Source organism: Drosophila sulfurigaster, chromosome 3, assembly GCF_023558435.1.
Source record: "Drosophila sulfurigaster albostrigata strain 15112-1811.04 chromosome 3, ASM2355843v2, whole genome shotgun sequence".
In the NCBI taxonomy this organism is placed as follows: domain Eukaryota; kingdom Metazoa; phylum Arthropoda; class Insecta; order Diptera; family Drosophilidae; genus Drosophila; species Drosophila sulfurigaster.
Window position 1 is genome coordinate 4,979,389 of NC_084883.1, and position 20,766 is coordinate 5,000,154.

General features: G+C 39.0%; 3 protein-coding genes across 3 annotated transcripts; 2 read left to right on the plus strand and 1 right to left on the minus strand.

Annotated features, from left to right (window-relative positions):
- Positions 1-951: 951 nt before the first annotated feature.
- Positions 952-2,543, plus strand: LOC133843745 (uncharacterized). Its single transcript, XM_062277415.1, has one exon. It carries the CDS (start codon positions 1,265-1,267, stop codon positions 2,492-2,494), a length of 1,230 nt encoding a protein of 409 aa, XP_062133399.1. The 5' UTR covers positions 952-1,264; the 3' UTR covers positions 2,495-2,543.
- A 4,176-nt stretch (positions 2,544-6,719) lies between these two features.
- Positions 6,720-9,156, plus strand: LOC133845157 (uncharacterized). Its single transcript, XM_062279525.1, has one exon. It carries the CDS (start codon positions 6,965-6,967, stop codon positions 8,783-8,785), a length of 1,821 nt encoding a protein of 606 aa, XP_062135509.1. The 5' UTR covers positions 6,720-6,964; the 3' UTR covers positions 8,786-9,156.
- A 1,345-nt stretch (positions 9,157-10,501) lies between these two features.
- LOC133843488 (uncharacterized) lies at positions 10,502-13,881 on the minus strand. The gene has a single exon (XM_062277062.1). The coding sequence runs from the start codon at positions 12,347-12,349 to the stop codon at positions 10,520-10,522; it is 1,830 nt and encodes a 609-aa protein (XP_062133046.1). The 5' UTR covers positions 12,350-13,881; the 3' UTR covers positions 10,502-10,519.
- Between the last annotated feature and the right edge of the window lie 6,885 nt (positions 13,882-20,766).

The window sequence follows — 20,766 nt, forward strand, 5'->3', positions numbered from 1 at the left end:
GTATACCTGCATGATCCTTAGCATAATAGAGAGTAGTGAGAATATAAGAACCTTCCTGTCGTTCCTACGAACACAAGCAAGAGTGCCTATCACTGTTAAATACATACATTTCTAACAGCGTCGTTTGATGCTTAAATTTTTTGGCATTATTTCTCTGATTTTTTTTTTTCGTCGCAATATCCGGTTGAATTTTGAAAAATTTCGTCGGTATAAGCGGTTAGTCGCTAAAAGCGGAGACGTTCTAAGCATATAAGTTTGTATGGGGACCAACCAAGCCATCGAGTTTTCGTCGTAATAACTGGTCGGACACTATAAGCGGAGTCGTTATAACCGGATTCTACTGTATATATTTGTAAAATAAGAAAGTAAGATGCATTAAATAACTATTTTCAGATTTTCTCAATTCATTTAAAAGGAATTATATACGTATATATGTTAAAAGATATTTTATTTATTGTGGTATAAAATTGATATATAACAAATATTAATTTTGTTTTTTTTTAATGTACATCTCTGAATTATAGTAAATATGTTTATATCAAACAAATAAGTATATGTGAATATTGAAAGATTTAAAAATAAATAATACCATAACAATTTAAAAACTTGTTTAATATATTATTGTATTATAAATCTTAATTATGTTTAACAAAGGAATATCAGTTTTTGTAATTAAATTGAATTTATTTAAAGGAACAATTTTAATAGAATCAATAGATACATATAAAATATCTCTTCTCTGATTTAGTAATATCTCAATACTATTATAAATATAAATAACGATATATTTTATTATATCATATATTTTTAAGAATAATGTTATTAACATGTATTAAGAATGTAAATATATTTTATTTCTCAAAATTATAAATATGTTTTCTATACAGCCACAAATAATAATATAAATATAAATAACTTAATAGATGGAATATGTATAACAATATACTATTTAATTAAGTAACTTTATATTTAAAATACTTGCTTAATAGTTTGATTATATTATTCGTTTCCTTTTCTATGATTCAATAATATTGTGCGACTTGAACAAGCTGTAACCAGTAACCACCTGATTGGCAACTGGCTGCATGATTTTAGCCGCCGTGCAGTCTAGCCAGTTCAGGGTCACGATTGATTCGTTGAATTTGTTTTATTCGGTTTTTTGCAGTCAGATAATTTGCAGTTGCAACTGGAGTTGGATTTTGTTGGAGTTCTCCTATAAATAGCGCATGCAACACGAGTCCCGCCAACAGTCGACGGCAATACAATGGAGGAGCCTATTCGTTCGCCCTTCAGCACGGACATTCCATACGCGTTCATTTACAATGACTCGAGGAAAGCTAAGTCCTACTACCGTGGACCCTATGCGGAGACCATACAGAACTTTGCCAAGGTATTTCACTACGATCTGCAGCTGGACCACATGGACAGTTTGCCCGACAAGAGCGATCTGCAGGAACTTTTTGCAGAGGGTGTTTACAATGTTTCGTTGCATGGAGTGCTATTTAGAACACTGCTGGATGACGCCAGCAACATTATGCAGTACAGTTATCCGTTCGAGATGATGAGGAATTGCGTCATGGTGCCGCTTGCACCGGAGTTGCCCAAGTGGATGTACATAGTTTGGCCCCTGGGGCGATATGTGTGGACATCTCTCTTTCTGAGCATCTTCTATGTGGCCTTTCTGCTGCGCTATGTTCACTGGGAGGAGACCATAACCCGATCGTATACGCGGAATCTGCTGCACGCCATGGCGCTCCTTATGTACAGTCCCAACATGAATATGCGGGTGCGAATGATACATGTGCCATACCGAAGGATAGTCTTCTATACGCTGCTCTACATTCAGGGATTCATAATTTCCAATTATCACATCAGTCATATGACGTCATTCGATATGAAGCCAGTCTTTGTAAAACCCATCAACACCTGGGCTGATTTAATAGAATCCCGAGTGCGGATTATCATTCCAGATACTCTCTTGGAGGAGATACGCTCTCTACCCGGCTTGGATGTTTCGTCCTTAAATCCGCAGTTTAAACCACTTATTTGGCAGGATTATCAAAATCTATTGACTGCACCGCCTCGACAATTTGCCTATGTGGTCACCGAGGATACGTGGGAATTCTTTAATCGCCAGCAGTCGGTGCTCATTCAGCCCTATTTCCACTTGTCCCAGGTCTGTTTCAATGGATTCGTCAACGCTCTCCCCTTACAAAAAGATGCTTCTTTTGCCGCTGCCCTTGACCGCTTCACATTGTATGTAAGGCAGGCGGGTCTCTGGGAGTACTGGGAAGAAATGGCATTCATCTACGCTGTGCGTGCCAATTACGCCAAGGTTTTTCTCGATACGTATCCTGTGGAGCCACTGAATCTGGAGTTCTTCAGCACAGCCTGGATCGTGGTTGTGGTGGGTCTGCCCATTAGCCTATTGGTTTATCTTCTGGAGTATTTGTGGTGGCGTTGTTCATCAACAAAACTCAGATACAATCGATAATTGAGGACAGAATGAGCTTCATGCAAACAATGGAGACTATTGTTCAAGAAGTTATTACTCATAGTAAATTATTTCAATTTTGATAATTTGTTAAATCTATCATTAGCTTTTTATCAACTTAATTTTTTGAATTTATTGTAATTTTTAATTAAATAGTGTTTATAATAGTGTTTAGTTAACTCTTGCATAAACCTTTGTACATTAAGACAGAAGAAACCTTTGCATCCGGTGCGGCGAAATTGGACATAAGCACAAGGAATGCAAAAATCCTCCAAAATGCTGCGTGTGCGCCACGGCCGGAATGAAACCAGTTGACCACATCCTCCAGCAAATGTGCATCGGTAAGAGCCCAAACATGAAGATCCTCCAAGCAAACATGCACCGGAGCAAGACAGCCGACTCGCTTCTCTCTCAGCTCGTGCTAGAGAAGGCGGTTGATGTTGTCATTATCAGTGAGCAGTACAAGATTCCCAACAATGGTACATTCCTAACTGACAACACCGGGACGGCAGCCATCTGGCTGCCAAACATGAACAACTTCACCGTCACAAGAAGTGGTGCCGGACAAGGCTTCGTATGGGCACAAACTAAAATCTGTACAATCATGAGCTGCTACCTGACGCCTAGTGACAGTATAAATGAATTTAAGACGAAGCTAGACGCAATAGAAGACCAAGCACAGCAGCTTGGCGGAGACTTGATCATCGCGGGTGATTTCAACTCTAGAGCCATCGAGTGGGGAATGCCGACAACAAACCCCCGGGGCAGACGGGTACTTGACATGGCTGCCAGGCTCGGGCTAGTGGTCGCAAATGAAGGGTCCACACCCACTTTTTGCAGACCAGGATGCGAGGGTACAATCCCAGACATCTCTCTGGCGACAGAAAGAGCAGCGAGCAAACTACAGGAGTGGGGTGTCTTGGAGGACTACACGGGCAGTGACCACCAGTATATCTGCTTCTCCATAAACCCAAACCACAGACGTCGGCCCGATCATGATAAGAAAATCACCCGAAGGTGGATCGCGAAAAAACTGGACACCGAGAAACTCATCGAAGTACTAGACGCAAGTATGGAAACAGGCGTAGACCCTAGGGACGCAAGAAGCATAGTACGCCACACCATGCGCGCCATAGAGCATTCTTGCGCCGCAGCGATGCCCAAAACGACGAGCTTCCTTAAAAGGAGCTTTCCTTACTGGTGGAACGAGCAGATCGCGGAGCTCCGAAAAGCCTGCCTACGAGCGAGAAGTAAAATGACTAGAGCCAGATCTCGAAGCAGTGCTATGGCGGAAAGCGAGGAGCACAAATAAGCTAGAAAGCGCCTTGCCATTGTCCACAGCAAAAAGAGCAAATGGGAAGAGCTACGAAATGACATAAATACCAACCCATGGGGTCTTGGCTACAAAATCGTAACGCGCAAGGGCCGACTCCGGAGCTCAACGAAAACGTCATGGCCAATATAGTCAACACGCTCTTCCCACAGCACGAACGACCCACCGACCCAGAGACGCCCTCGAAGAGCCTCCTTTCTTTACAGAGAATGATTTCAGATCGGCAGTAAAATCTTTGAAAAACAACAAGGCACCCGGAGTCGATGGGATTCCTTCCGAAGCACTAAAAGCCATAACAGACGCATGCCCGAAAATCCTGCTAAACATATAATACATATAATGCTTGCTTGATGGAAGGAATTTTTCCAGAGGAAGCCACAGCACCTAATGGTAATAGACTAAGGGAAAGGAGACCCAGCTACCCCAAGTGCATATCGCCCGCTATGCATGCTTGACACAGCGGGGAAACTGCTAGAAAGATTAATAAAACCTCGGTTATCTACAGCCATAGAAAGGGCAGGTGGCCTATCAAACAGACAGCATGGCTTTCGACTAGGTAGATCGACAGCTGGAGCGCTGCAGTGCGTCATAGAAGCGGTAAGCGATGCACAGAGAGTAAACGCCTACTCCAGAAAAATAGTGCTCCTGGCCGCTCTTGACGTTAGAAACGCCTTCAACAGTCTGCGATGGACTAACGTCATCGACGCGTTAGAAAAACGCTTCGGAACACCAGCTTACCTGATGCGCATGGTCCGCAGCTACCTAAGCAAACGAGAGCTGATATATCAGACGCAAAGTGGGACCAGGCGAAAGACCGTCACTTCGGGTGCTGCACAGGGCTCTATCCTCGTCCCGGACCTGTGGAACGCTAGCTATGACAGCATATTTTCAATAGAAATGCCAGACGACTGCAACCTGGTCGGGTTCGCCGACGACATCGCCGCCATCATTAAGGCACGCGACATGACGGAAGCGCAGCGGAAGCTAAACCAAGTCATGATGCGAGCAATGGCTTGGTTCGAAACCCACGGCCTAAAGCTCGCCACAGAGAAGACAGAACTAATAATTCTAACAAAACGGCACATCCCTCTGGAAGTGAACATGCACGTGAGCGACGACATAATAAAAACAAAATTATCACTCAACTACTTAGGCATCCGTATCGACCCAAGAATGACTTTCTGGACCCAAATAAACCACACAGTGGAAAAAGCGTCAAGGGCAGTGGCATCACTCAGTAAGCTGATGGCAAACGTTGGTGGCCCAACTGAGGGCAAGCGTAAACTGCTGATGTCAACAGTAAACTCCATACTGCTTTACGGCTCTGAAGCATGGGCAGACACCCTGACCATACAACAAAAATGCAAAACACTGTTGGCCGTCCAGAGGACGGCGCCACTTAGAGTAACGTCCGCATACCGGACAGTGTCGACAGCAGCAGTCTTGGTGATTAGCAGCGAAATCCCCATAGATCTGAAGGCCAGAGAGCGACGGCGCACCTGGCTAAAGCGCCAAAATAACCAAGAATCTGACACCGACCCCAGAGAGGAAACTATGCAACAGTGGCAAGATCGCTAGACAAACGAAGCAACCGGTAGGTGGACTACAAAACAAATACCTGACGTAAAAATATGGAGCAACCGCGACTTCGGTGAAGTAAACTACTATTTGACACAGCTGCTTTCTGGGCACGGATACTTCGGAAAGTACCTGCACCAAAGAGGACTACGCCAACAGCCAAGCTGCGTGTATGGCGATGCCGATATAGATGATGCAGAACATACTTTTTTCTTATGCACTCAGTGGCAAACAGAAAGAGAGCTGCTGGAATCGCAGATCGATGGAATCTGGAGGCCACAAAACGTTGCCAAACTGCTCGTAAGTAACGAGCAAAACTGGAAATTAATAACGATACACGTCGAGAGAATCCTCCGACGCAAAAAGAGGACGCAGGTGAAACGATGAGCTGAAAACACCAGAGCGCCCAGCCTGAAGTTATGCGCACTCAAATGCGGCTCCGGGCTGGGGAATTCCGCCCTGAAACAGCGAAAGGGGAGCGGGTCAGCATGCATATGCGATCCCCGCACAGCCATGGTTTGAGACGTCGCTATGGTGGTGTGTAGTAGACATCTGCACGAGACCACTCACAACATACGTCTCATTGAATACATTCGAATCGAATGGAATTGAATGAGTAGAATGCAAGAAATGAATCGACATTGTATCAGTATGAGTTCGCGTTTTGCTTCATAGCTTGGGACGTTGAACGAAATGAAAGAGAACGAATGAAGCGAAAAGGGAAATGACAAATTTGACACTGCGTAGTATATTCGAGTAATTCGAGTTGTTGCGTGCAAATTCGATCCATTCTTTTTCTGAGTTCAAAGACGCATTCATGGACACCTTATTAATAAAAGAAGCGGACGAATCTGTATGTATTTGTAGTATTTTTAGTTTAATGTTATTGTTTTAATTTATATTTACAGTTTAATTTTATTTACAGTTGCAACTTGAATCGTTCGAATTCAGCGTCTCAGTTTTCTGAGTTCTCACTTCATTTAATTCGTTTCTCTTTCTCTATTCTTTGTGCGACTGAGTCGTACGTAAGCGAGTCAACTCATTCACTTCAGTTTGGCTTTGCTTTCAAATTCATTCAACTCATTTTGAGCATTGTGCATTTGAATGTGATTTTTTTTGCCACTCATGCAGATGTCTAGTGTGTAGACATTTTCTTCCCTACCTCAAAAAAAAAAAAAAATATTATTATTATTATTATTATTTGTTATTATATACGCTACACAATACAATGGACAAACTTCAATCTTTACTTTTAATTCTTAATTGCATTATAAAATTATATCTATTTGGAGCCTCCTAATTATTATTACCACATTTAAGTAGTTTCGATTGACATTTATCGTTTCCACAGAACAAACTTTCATTGACACAAAATGTTATGAAAACAACAAATGGTTGTTAAGCTCCTGAGCATTAATTGCTGTGTTATGGCAGCTTGTAAGTTGTAATCTCTGGAGGCATTTGCCTGTGGTAATTAGCTGACCGAATTAATCGCTTCAGATGCTTAACAAAACGTAACCATTACGCATACGCACTGTGTTCGCATCGCAAGTAAGGTCATGTATTGGTCGCATTGGTTGCTGGGAGTGTTCCTGCTGATGGCATTTCAACTGTTGGTCGATGGTTGGAATTTAAGGTACATTACCGGACTGTTGATGCCGTTCCAAAAGATGATTCAGTTTCAGGAAATTGTGTGGTTTATCAGCCAAGAGCTTCACACAGAGCACACGGAGCAAATGGACCGGTTCATTCGCATAATGGCAGATTCCTATGGCATTACTCAGATTGTCGTCTACAACAACTCAGAGATGCGAATGATTCGATCCTCTGCCAAGCGTAATCACATGAGCATTGTGTTCACCACCGGAGTCGAAGATCCAATTATGAAGGTGGTCAACAAAGTGCTGCTGGCCAGGCACTATTACTTCAGTGTATTTATGATGATGGATAAGATTGGAGACATGGAGCCTGTCTATGAGATGTGTCGCTTTCTAGGCGAGTATCAGTTTGAGAATTCGCTGCTGTATTTCGAATCGATGGATGGAAGTAATCAGCTCTTTGGCACCGCAAGATATCCCGCAAAGCAAATTGAGAATCGCACAGATCTCAAAAAGTATTTCCAACGTAAACGCAGGGAAATGGTTAACGCTCAAATGGATGTGAGAGGCTTCAGTTTTGCGACACCATTGCGAGAGGACGCCCCACATTTATTCGAGGTTGGCGGTCACTATGAGGGGAGCACCTATCGCATCATAGAAACATTTGTTCAGCATCTCAACGGAAGCTTCACTAAGCTGGAACTACCCAAGGATGCACTTGGCGGTCAGGTGATTAATATGAAGCTAACCCTGGAGCTGGTTCGTCAACGTCGCATTGAGTTCTCCGCCCATGCCTACGCGCTCTTCCGGTCCGACGATGAACTGGAGAAGAGCTATCCGCTGCTCGTAGTGCGCTGGTGTTTAATGGTTCCGCTGTACAACAAGGTCTCCACCTATTTGTATGCTGTGCAGCCCTTCTCTGGTGTCGTGTGGTTCTTCGTGGTTGGCGCTTTTGTGGCTCTGCTGTCACTGGAGCTACTCTGGATTTGGCTGTCCTCAGAGAGTGCTGCAGAATCTTTCATTGCCGCCTTGCTCAACTCTTTCTGCTACATCATCAATATAGCAACAGGTCGACAGTTGATGCAGCCATCAATACTGCGAATTCTGCTTTTAGTCACCGTCTTTTTCCATGGCTTCTTCTTGTTTGCGTACTACACTTCGACACTTGGCAGCATTCTGACTGTGAATCTGTTTCATGCTCAGCTCAACACAATGGAGGATCTGGTGGAGGCGCAACTGCCAGTTATGATTATCGACTATGAATTGGAGTTCCTTTTGGAAATGCAGTCAGATCTTCCGACGGAGTTTCGGAAACTTCTACGACCTGTGGACAGCGGAGTCTATGCTCAGCATCAGATGGCTTTCAACAGCTCGTATGCTTACTTTGTGACCGAGGATACTTGGCAATTTTTGAATGAACAGCAGCGGCACTTGAAGCAGCCTCATTTCAAGTTTAGCGACATTTGCTTTGGTTCTTTCCACCTTGCCTATCCCATGCAGATGGACTCATCCCTGTGGAGGGACCTCGAGTACTACACATTTCGCGTGCACTCCTCTGGGCTGCATAATTATTATGCCAAAATCAGTTTTGAATCTGCATTGCGGGCGGGAATTGTGCAGCGCTTGCAGGAGAACAAGGAGTACACCTCAGCGGGACTGCAACATCTTGCGATTGCATTTATTTTCCTTCTGACCATGGCTGCAATTGCGATTATAATCTTCTGCCTTGAGCTAAGTTGGGCGCGTATTTTACGCTCTGTCAGTGACAATTTAAATATTTAAATTATTGTCAACTGGTGACATTTTAGCAAAGACCAATGAATATGAAATATAGAAGAGACCTTTTCGCGAAAAAACGTAAGTGACAAACCCCAAACTTTAAAGGAGAACTTTTTTCAAAGTTTATGTATTAATTCATGATGTGGTTAGGTCCCAGATGTTATACTCAATACTTAATTAGCTTTTACCCATATTTTCCATTTAGTAATGCTATAAAAAAAGCAAATGAACAAAGCGTTGCTTACGTTTCACGGGAATTGCTCGATATAACATAACATGAACGTTAAATAAATACACAACGAGCTCTGGTCGCACCTCTACTTGAATAAAATATTTATTTAACCAGAAATTGTAATCGTTCTTCATCAATGGCATTATGACTCTGCCTGTAATATATTGAAATATTGTGGATAATAATTGAGCATATTTGGTTAAAAAAAATACGTTTGCATACTATCAGAAAATAAGTTAAATTTTAAATTTAATTTTTAATTTAAAACAAGCAAGAAAGCTACAGTAGAGTGTGCTCGTGAGTGTGAATTGCATAATCATTTTTAAATATACCAAATTATTATATTACAAAAATACTATTTGCGCTAGTAAATCCACGCTAGGTTATTAATTAATTTATAATCAAATTTAGTTTCAATAAAAACAAAACAATGGAAAAACGATATTACACACCAAGCGCTATATTTTCTATATTGATCTGCTACTTATACATATGTGGATTTATATTGTACTAAAGAATACAAAATATTTGTGATTGTTTGCGATAGCATTTAAAATCTGATAACTGTTGTCGTTTTCTGACATATTCAATTATTTCCTGAATAACGTCTAAGACTTTGAATGGATCACAAATTTTCAGGAGTCATACCAAAAACGTAATTTTAAAATGACAAAAGCGGGCGTAGAAAAAATTTAAAACAAACATGATCTGCGTGAAACAAAAATTTCAGCTTTTTCTTTTATAGTCTCTGAGATATTGGTAATTATACAGACAGTCGGATAGTCAGACAGACGGACAGGCAGATATGGCTATATCGTCTAGGCTGTTGAGGCTGATCAAGAATATACATATATACTTTATATATATGCAACATTTTACATATATTCAAATTTAATATATATTAAAATTTAATATATATTAAATTTGCTCCTTAAGAATCGAAATATCGAAAATGGAAACACAGCTAAAGAGTTGACGAAATACGGTTTATTCTGTTCATTAATATGAAACCGTTGCTCACAAATAAATAAATACAAATAATTATATAACAAGACTTTTTTAGAGTTTAATTAATTAAAAGTTATCTCAAATTCCGATGGTTTTGTTTTTTAGTTAAAATTTTGAAGACAAAATATTCAACAAAATTTGGTGCGACGTTTCCGTAATAACATTGAGGTTAGCTTATTTGAAAATGAGTATTACTTGTTTATATTTAAATAATTAAAAGTATTATAATCTCTTTTTGTAAGCAATATTAGCATAGACAGCGTTGGAGGTCTATGTTGTATAGAAATTTGATACCTATAAATTTATATAAAAATAATTTAATTTATAAAGTGTAAATATTATTATATTTGTGAGAAGCATTAGCCAATTAGTAAACTAATTTTAGAGAAAAGAGAAGTTCTTAATTGAGTGCTATTTGGGATAGATTCTGAGTATATTCTATGTGGGATTAAAAATACATTCTTCTGCACTTCTTTGACATAAAGTACTATTATACTCTAGGTTCTCCTGAATCGCCTGTAAATTCTCATAAGCTCATGCCACTTCATCTCGAAAACAAATGCCAATCCGGCAAGCACCAGACCCAGACACCAGGTGCGCACCATGCTAGAGATGAAGCTCATGCTGAGAGGCGTTGGTTCATCCTGGTCGATGTATAGCCGAAAGTAGTGCATGCGCAGAGCTGCCCAGAAAGCCTCACGTTTCCAATGAACCTTCAGGCCAGACTGTTGTGAAATCAAGATAAAGTTCTGATGCGGCGAGCGAAGATGCGAATCGAGGTGCATAGGATAAACATGGTAGAAGGGACCCGAACAGATCTCTGTCAATCGAAAGATGGGCCACCGCAGGTGCTTCTGTTGCAAGTTCATGAAATCCCAACGATCTGAGGGCACAAAGTAGCCATAACTGGCATTCATCCTGTCCCGATGATGCTGAAGTACATCAGCATTGACGATGTCCACCTGTTGCAAGAAGCGTGGCGGATAGGTTTGCGGTGATCTCGCCAGACGATCGTACTCATAGCCCTGCACCAGGATGCGCAAATCCGCATCAATAATGTCCTGCAGCGTGTTTAGTTGTCGAGGTTGAGGTGCCGAAGTCAAGTAGCTGGCCATCTTGGAGATGTACATGTTGGAGCAGTTGAGACCCATGATGAATAGTATCACGTAGAGAAAGCGCATTCGCAGCGTAGCTGGTTTCATGATCGACAATGGCGGATTGTTTGTAATGCTGCAGATGCACTGAAGCACAGCGCCACTTAGATCACGTGGCCGTTGTGGGGAGCACAGCCAGATGGCGAAGCTCATGTAGGCAATGGCCAGGAGCAAGAGCAGCCAAACGCTGTTCTGCAGAGCCTCGCGGACGTACAACTCCTGGAAGGACTCGTTGCTGTAGGGCACCATGATGCACCAGTCGTTGATGCCAAGCGGATAGCTAATGCTCACCGAATAGTTGCCAATCAGATCCGTAAATGAGTGTATCAATGTCTCGTAGACACCCTGAGCAACCAGCTCCAGCAGAGTGGGCAAGTCGAATGACTTGATGCTCAGATTGGCGCTTGTGTCCACAATCTCGGCATTGATAAACTCGAGGAAATCCTTGAAAAACTCGGCACTCGTGCCGTAAACCTTTTGATCAATTCCCTTGAATACACGAGGCAGATCATCGAATACGGGAGTACGTATCTTATATCCTTTGGTGTTGATGATACTGCTGGTATCTTTGAACAGATGCTTGGAGCGCCAGGTACGCGTTTTATTCACAACCTTGGGCGTTGGATATGGCTGAAGCAGAAATAAATTATTCTTGATGGTTAGGAGAAACGTGTTAATAAACTGTTTGGTCCATGTCCAGTCGAGCACATCCTTAACTTGAGAGGAGAGCGCTTCACTGTGATCCTGGTCCGTTCGCAATTTGGGAAAGAGCACAAAGATAGTCTTTAGCCAACGCATTCCCCGAAGACTCTGACTTGCCACGTCCATGATGGGATCACTGCGATTCGTTGTGCAGATGAGCACCAACGAAGGTGTGCTTATGAGATCTCTGATCGATTTGTCTGATTCGATTGGTCGTCTGACAAATATTCTGGGTACATATGGAAATGTGAGCCAGAAATTGCCAAAGAACTCGATGGCACCAGCATTGTTGAGATTCAGCTGCTCCGAGATGAAGAACACAAAGTTCTTGAAATGCTTGCTGCGATCGAGACGCAGTACAATGTCCAAAACGAAGCTGTTGTTGATTGTATGCAGCTGAGTTAATGGTTCCATGTTGGAGCGCACAACGCTGTGCTGGTTGAGCATTAGCTCTGCTTTGAAGTTGTCCATTGTCGATTCGCAACTGAATTACACGCTAGTTGAGTATCGACAGTCATTGCTGCCATTGAGAATGGCATTTCAACACATGCCTGACATATTTCGCCAAACGAGCAGCGAGCATTTTATTGGCTAGCAATCAAAGTGTTTACACTGGATGACAGACAGCCGACAAATCCAGGAGCGAGCAAAATGAATTTAATCGCGTTTTATCTGGAATGCGAAAACGTGGCAAGGCCTCGTTTGCACCTCGCTGCGCTCCATTCGCATATTTATTGTACATGTTTATTGACTCATAAAACGAAAACACCTTTAATCTCAAGTGCAAATCAGTCATATTCACTATTTAGACGTATTTATGCAAAGGACCCCGTATAATTGGACAAATCGTTGCGGAACATGCAAGCCTTACAGTGTCATTATTGTGGTTTGCGCTGCAATAGCAATTAAAAATCACGCATACGCACCATCGAACCTGGCACGCACCTCACAATTTGTGTTGCCTACTTTTCAGCGTGGCTTCGACTTTAGGTTGCGAGGCCCGGTTGCGAGGTGGTTGACAATGAAAGACCCGCTGGCGGACAATGTTGTCGTTGCATATCTCATTAACTTTTAATTGCTGCAAAATTTCATAATTGAGTCAAAATGCCAACGGACAGAGCCGAAAGCATGCGAGCTTATCGAGTTACGTCTAAGCTTTCTGGCCGAGCAAATGCAATTAGCCGCAAACTCTCGCCTCCCCTCTCCAGACACATGCACACAATGGACTAAAAGACACAAAGCCATCCATATTGTTGTTGCTGTTGTCGATTGGCCTGCAGCTTAAATAATGTATTTATGATTGATGCCTTGCAATAGGTTTTGTACTCTTACTCTGCACACTTAACGGATAAGACTGGACTTAATGCCATATTGGCAGCACATGCTTTTATCTATGTTGCCGTTTCTATTGTTTGTCCGATGATTTGTCAAATTTTAGCGATTTCACGCTTACGTACGTAATTGTAATACGCATTACGGAAAGTCAATTTTAGTCACATTGTTGTCACATTTCTGTGCACATTTGAGCACATTTGTGGCAAGTATCGTGGGAATTGCGGCAGCTGGTCACACAGCTAAACAGCCAAACAGCCAAACACCTGGAGCTACACTTCACTTGCTCTGCCTTGTTGTTGTGGCATATGTTTCAGGATTGCGGCGCCTTCAGCTTTCAGCTTCCTACGCCCTGCGCTGCCCTGCCCCGCTCTGCCTCGCCCTTCATCCTTAGCTGCTTTTTGTTGATGGCATCTCTCGCGTTGTCGTTGTTATTGCTGTGGTTTTTAATGTGTGCGCCCCAAGCGCTAAAATACATTAAGCCAGCGTGTTGAATCGCATTCTCTCTCTCTTTTTCCATCCATTTTATATTTTCTGTTTTTTATTTAGATTTAAATGCTGCGCTTCAGTGCAGCTGTTGAGGAAGCTTGAAAACCAGTTGTCACGAAATGATAAACAAAATAAGTGAGTCTCTTAGTAAGCAGGAAGCTTCATATTATTGTAATCATTATTCATTTCTCGGCTTTATAACATATAATATGATTTATTGATTTTAAATTTCACTTACATCGACTGCTAATGGAGGATGCATTCATACTTGATAACTTACAAGAAAATATGAAAAATTTTGCAAAAGTTAAAGTAATTTTAATTCAAACTAGACAAAGATAATTATTATGGAATGTGTTTAGAAATCACATAATTGAATAATTTGGATTTTTTGTAGATGTTTATTATTATAAATAATATTTGATTTTTTTTTTTATTTGTACATTTATTTTGAATATAAACAATTTTGTTAAATTTTTTTATTTTTTAGTTTTTATAGCAGCTTAGGAAAGAAGGATAAAAGGGGTATTATAACTTTGTGCCTCCAGGATTATATGTAACAGGTAGAAGGGGGAATCTCCGCCCCAGAAAGTATATATATTCTTGACTTGTTAAATTTGCTCGCAAATTAAGTTTGCTTCACCGCATCGCAAATCGAAAAATATTGAATAGCAAGCGTAATTTGAAGCTTAAGGTATGCATACATACATACATGCATACATAATATGAAAATTGGTCTGCAATCGGATAAAAATTGTATAAGTCATTTAAATAATAATTTTATATATTAAAAACGGATTCTGCAGTTAGGTATTATAGGTTTTGGTTGACAATCTAGTATATTCTGTACCATAGTGAATATTTTAATAATAATATTATGTTATATCGATATACCTAATAAAGACTTCTGTGTATTTTGATATTTTTCGGCGTATTTATACCCGATACCCATAGGGTAGAAGGGTATTATAACTTTGTTCCTGCAATGTACATACATATGTAACAGGCATGCCTCCACTCCATTTCCGCACTGCAAATGGACAAAAATCGAATAACTAGCGTATTTTTAAAGCTAGAGCGATCAAACATATAATAATATCTATAATATTGATGATTCTTGAAAATTTGGTTGCGATCTGAAAATTTTGGAAGTTATTGAAGAAATACTACTGTATGAGAAAAAACTCGTACGCCAATGGAGTTTTAGTTGCTTTGGCTGATAATCGGGTATATTTTGCATTATTGATTACCTGAGTAAGAATGTAAGATACAAAGTTTGTTTATTAACGCTTTAAACAGAAATGTGTGTACATATATTTTCAGTTAATAAAATTGCACGTGTATAATGCAATGTATAAAAGTTTTACTAGCTATCGTACAGCATTTTAAAATAGCTTTAATATCCATGAGAATTTCCTTATAATTAAACTATATTTTCATTGAAAGCAGTTCATCTGTGTTAGTAGCTTGCTTCTTGTAGAATACCAACTAGTCTAATAAGCACAATATTAAGCTATAATGTGCCAGTTCCATAAACAGTTTTTTCCAGTATTTTTCCCCCACAAACTTTGGTTTTTTAGTTTGTGTAAAATATCTTATTTCAGATTGTTTTAGTTACACTTTTGTGCTGGCTGCACATTTGTGGGGGAGTTTGTTGTATGTTTTTGCCATTTGGAAGCGGAAGCAAAATGTTGCCAGTGTGTGTGAGTGAGTGTTGTAGTTGAACGAAGGCTCTCGAGTTGTATCGTTGCTTTTTCTGTTGCTGTTGCTGTTGCCGTTGCTCATGTCAAGTGGCAGCTGCTGGCCTCCGTCCTGTGGGTCCTGCTGTCCTCGTATCCTCCTCCATCCGACAGTTGGCCAACACTCTCGACATTAAGCGCCGCCCACTCAGTTACACCCCCACACTCACACCCACACCTTCCTATAGCAACTGGCGAGCGAGAGCAGGTGTGTTTGACTGGTACCACAGCATGTGTCGAAACATTGCCAACCACTGGACGCCCTGTGTGTGTGTGTATTGTTGTTTGGGTGTGTGTGTGTGTGTGAGTGCGTGTGTGTGGCTGCAGCTAACTGTTAAGCGAAATTACCGCAATCTCCGCACGTCGAACAATTTTTAATGCTGAAAAATGTATTTTCTAATTTTCTCTCGACTTTTTACCCAAGACCTCAGTTTATTTTGGCTTTGTCAGTTTGTGGCCAACTCTGGGTCTTACAGATGTAAAGAATGTGTATCCTCTTCACTTGCCTGCAATATTAATGAAAAATAATTATTTTGCCATTGAAGCTGACCTTTTTTGTGCTTGCCACGCGTTGAAATACAAAGAACTCGAGCGACATTCAATTATCAAGCTTCAAATGACATTTATACCCTGTACAATTGAGAAAAATTACGGTGTTACTAAATTAATTGCTTAAATGAATAAAGCGCAGTTAATTTTGTTAATTAAGTGACGATTATATGTTTTTAGTAGTAAATATTCTTTCTCTATATGAGAAAACTACTTATGTTAAATAAATTGCAGAACAGAGTGCTTCAATCTTTTCTAGAACAGCATATGGCACAGTTGATTCCTCTCTTCGCTTAGCCTCTTGTATTCTTAATTTAATGCTTAAGTTGCTCTCATTTTACCTGGGCGGAGGATGCGCATCACTGGCGAATGCAATTTGCACATTAATATCGGAGCAGCTAATTTTCAATATGCAACCGACAAACTTGCAGCTGGCAAAAGCTTTGGAAAAAAGGCAATTTCCGTTTTTTTGATGCATTCTTTAATGGCCCAAGCTGAGTGGGTAATGTGTGCGACAGAGAGAAAGAGACAGATATAGAGTAGGACAGAAAGAGAGAGAGAGAGAGAGAAGGCTGCAGCAGCAGTGAAGCTGATATGCCATTATGCTAAAAGTTTGTGTGCCAAGGAAAATGTGTGAGAAGTACAAAGAAGAAAAGCACTAATAATGTTATTCGATACGAGTCATACGAGCTTGGCGTTAGAACGCTTCAAATACCGTTATGGCATTACATAGTCAATAGCGTGATAGAGTGTGGCAGAGAAATAGAAGGAAGCGTAGTAGAAGGTTCATAAGTATATGAGCGTAAAAACTTTAGTAATGACACTGATGAAAGAACAACTTAATAATGAATGACGACTATAGAAAAACAAATGATAAGTAAAAACGTTCCACAGTGAAACGAACATAATATTAATATAAATTAACTTTTTTATACATTTTCTATGTCTTTATGTATAATTTGTCTAAAAATATAAAGAAAATTATAGCATATTTTAAATAGAAGCTAAGCTTCCAGTAATGACGCTGATGAAATCACAAGCTAATATTGAATGACGACTACAGGGACAATAATGGTGCATAAATTGTATAATTATAGAATAAACAATTAAGAAAGCTACAGGCGCGTAATTTTAAAGCTATATTTCGGTACAGACAATAATAACTATAGTATCTATGATTCCTGGCAATTTGGTTGTGATCGGTTAAAAAGAAGTAGAAGTTATTAAAGAAATACTTTTGTATGAGCAAAAACGTTCATTTAATACAGGTTTTATATGCTTGCACTGATAGTATGATATTTTTTGCACCGTATGGTATATTTTGAATGTAGTACTGTATCAATATACCAAAAAAACCTTTGGAATATTTTTAGTATTTTTGTGGTTTATTAATTTTGTTTATTTTAAATAAAAAACCTTAATATTTTGATTTTATTTAAAATGAGTAGAAGGTAAGAAAGCTGCAGTCGAATTAAATGTTGACTATTTGGTATATTTTATAGGGTTTGAAGTCTAGTTTGTCTTGAACATAAATTATAATATAATTTATATAGAAATAATAACTCTGGTGAAGAAGATGGTTTTTTTTCTTATTGAAGTAGCGTAAAATGTTTAATAAAAGAATAGAAATATATCCTTACATTATGCAACTTTAAAATCAATTACTTTTTGAATGTCTGATTATTTAAGATTACAACTTCGGTTATAAATTATCTTGCTAACAGATTTTAAAAGCAAAGAAATCAAATTATAATCGTTTACATTTTTTTAAGTAATTTAATGTTTCATTATACATTTGAAAATTATGATTTTATAGTAATTTAGCTTGGAGTGTATAGCATAAGACTTGCGTTATGAATTTAATGATATTGGATTATTATTAGTTTTTATATAAAATTTTAAGTCAATTAAAAGTATTTTGATAGTCACAGCTTAATTAGTGTAATCTACAATAATAAAGAAACCCCTTTGACTTCTCTCGCACCTTAAAACATAAAATTTCCCAACTTATTTTGGAAATCGAATGAACTTCAAAGCCATTCAGTTCAATTTTGGTTAAAAGTAAAAGCGAAAGAAAAAAGAGGAAGGGAACTGAAAATACTTAACAATGAGCTAGAAATCCGAACTCCTCTGTTCCTCACAAGTTCATTGTGTAGCAAGTAATGAGTACAAGGCTCATTGTTGTTTATTCAGCACAAGTAAAAGACGTTGGTTAAATTTAATTTTATAAGTAAGAAAATTGCTAAAGCCATCGCAGGCGATGGCTGGGAATGTGTTTGGGCTGCTTGGGTTGCTCTCTTAACCGCTTTGGCATTTTGGCAGCTGGCAAAGATTTCTTTTTTCTTTTTTCTGTTTTCTTTTCGCATTTCTCACTGCATAATTTAGCCATTTTATGCAGCGGCGGCAAATGAGTGTAAAAAGAGAAGAACGATGTATATAGAGAAAAGGGGGGAAATGTGGCGCTATGTTCACGCCTTTTTTGCTTGATTTTGAGTTTGCCTTTTGCCTCATTATCTCTTTTGGCCAAGCAACAATTGTTGTTTGCAGGCAGACAAGAAACGTTTGCTAAATGAGTCAAATGGAGGCTCCTTCGGGTGCTTAGGTCCTGGCTGGGTCCTTGCTTCTGTTCTTTCTTCAGTAAGTGCAACTTTTTGGGTGCACTATAATAATGTTTGCAATTAAACTAATGAAGTCATTTGAGCTCCTTCTCACTGACCTTTCTTACTTAACCTTTTCTCCACTTCTACCCCTGTCCCTGAACAATTTGTAGTGAGCTCTGCTCCATGTCAAGAAGTGAAATGGTTTTTGATAAACTTGTTCCAACTTTTCCGTTTTCACATTTCAGTTTTCCCGTTTTTTTCTCGCTCAGGTTCCCAAATTTATTTCCCAATCTGCGCAGTGTTAAGTGTCATATTTTGACATTGAGCAATATTAATTGGGTATTTTTTTTGTCATATTATTACTGCTGTTGCTGTTGCGATTGTTGTAGCGGTTTCATTCCAACTGACAGCAAAATGGGATATGTACAGCCAAACATTTCTTTGTGCCACAAAAAATGCACTATAAAGAGGGCAACTTGAACAATTTTCGTAGTTTGACATTTGTATTGAGATTTAATCTTTTCAAAAGTTCAATGTATCAGACTGATATTTATATTATAAATGTCACAATTTTGCACATTTTATGTAAACTTAAAAAACATCTAAGATAGCTACAGTTGAGCGTGGTAAACTGTGGGATATTTGCTACCCATTTTCAAGGAAAGTATTTCAGTATTATGATTAAAATATACTAAATTAATATACCAAAAATACTAAAATATAAAACATGATATGGTTATATATGGTATACCGATATACTTTCAACATATGTATATCATATATGAAATTAAGGTGATTTTCAACCAAAGAAATATTGTAATATAAAATTATTTCCTGAATAACTTATTCTTATTCTTATTTAATTGAAAGCAATCTAAGCTTAAGGTCTTAGCAGCCAGCGCTTTAGTAATAGTGTTAGTGTTAATTAACTTTTATAAAAACCTTTACTTTTTTAAAAACCTGTTTATAATAATAATAATATTCCAAAATCTAAAATAAACTTGGTCAATCAGACCACAACAACTGTTATAAGCAAATTGTAAATATACTATCTTTAATAGTCTCTGTGATCTATGTACATACATAGGTGTTCATACGAACGGACAGACGGTCACGGCTTTACTGTGTTGGCTGTTGACCCTGATCAAGAATATACATATACATATATATAGTCTACTATATACATTACTTACTATTTCCTGTCGGTCGAAAGACATGACATCTTTCTATCCTATGGGTAGCGGGTATAAAAATCAAAAAATGTATAAAATTAATTTGGACATAGCTCTTGGATAAACAACTTTTGATCTGAGAGCTTTGTATAATCTTCTTAAAATTTCAAACCAACGAACTTAATTCTCGATAATGTCAATTGCTGCCCTCGCTTTATTGCCATTTGAAACCCGCCGTAACACTAGAGCATTAAATGGGGAAAAAACCAAAGTCATCGCGTATTGTTGTCACATGCAAACACAATCATCCACATATAAACATACACACAAATGTTGTGCACACTTCTACATACATTCAGAGTGTGCAAAATCAACAACAAAACTCCAACTTAAATGGGAAACATGCATAACTTTTACCTATCCGGAAAATGTTTTATGGCTTCCAGCTCAAATTGGATTTATAACTAGCGATAGATAGGGAATCCAGCAAGTCTCTCACTCTCTTTCTCGCTCTGAGTTCCAATGTTTCTGTCCGGAGAGAGAAAGATAAAATATAACCAGTTAAGTTATACGTTAAATCCATTCAAAGTGAAGCATGATGTCGATGGACCGCCAATATCTATAATAGGAAGGACAACCAGTATCTCCCTTGGCATACCAAAATAAAGTGTTCGCTTGCAATTTAATATTTAATTTTAATTTTTATTTATTCGCATTTCGTTTGCTGTTACAATATTGTTGTATGCATAAAGTTTCATTATAACTTGCCACTTGTTTCTCTGTGAATTATTATTGTGGTTCGTATTTATGTTATTTGTATGTTAAATGTTCTGATATTACGAATACATTTATGTATGAACATTTTATTTTTGGTTTTCTCATATATTTTTATATGCGGATTTTCACGGCTAACATTCGTCATTTATCTCCATTTCGTGTCGCCTGTAGTTAGGTAGGTAAATGTATTATTTTTTTATTTTCATGTTTTCTCTTTTGTAAGATTAGAC

Excerpts from the sequence above, each read along its gene's own strand:
- LOC133843745 (XM_062277415.1), top strand. The coding sequence starts at position 1,265 with ATGGAGGAGCCTATTCGTTCGCCCTTCAGCACGGACATTCCATACGCG.
- LOC133843488 (XM_062277062.1), bottom strand. The coding sequence starts at position 12,349 with ATGGACAACTTCAAAGCAGAGCTAATGCTCAACCAGCACAGCGTTGTG.
- LOC133845157 (XM_062279525.1), top strand. The coding sequence starts at position 6,965 with ATGTATTGGTCGCATTGGTTGCTGGGAGTGTTCCTGCTGATGGCATTT.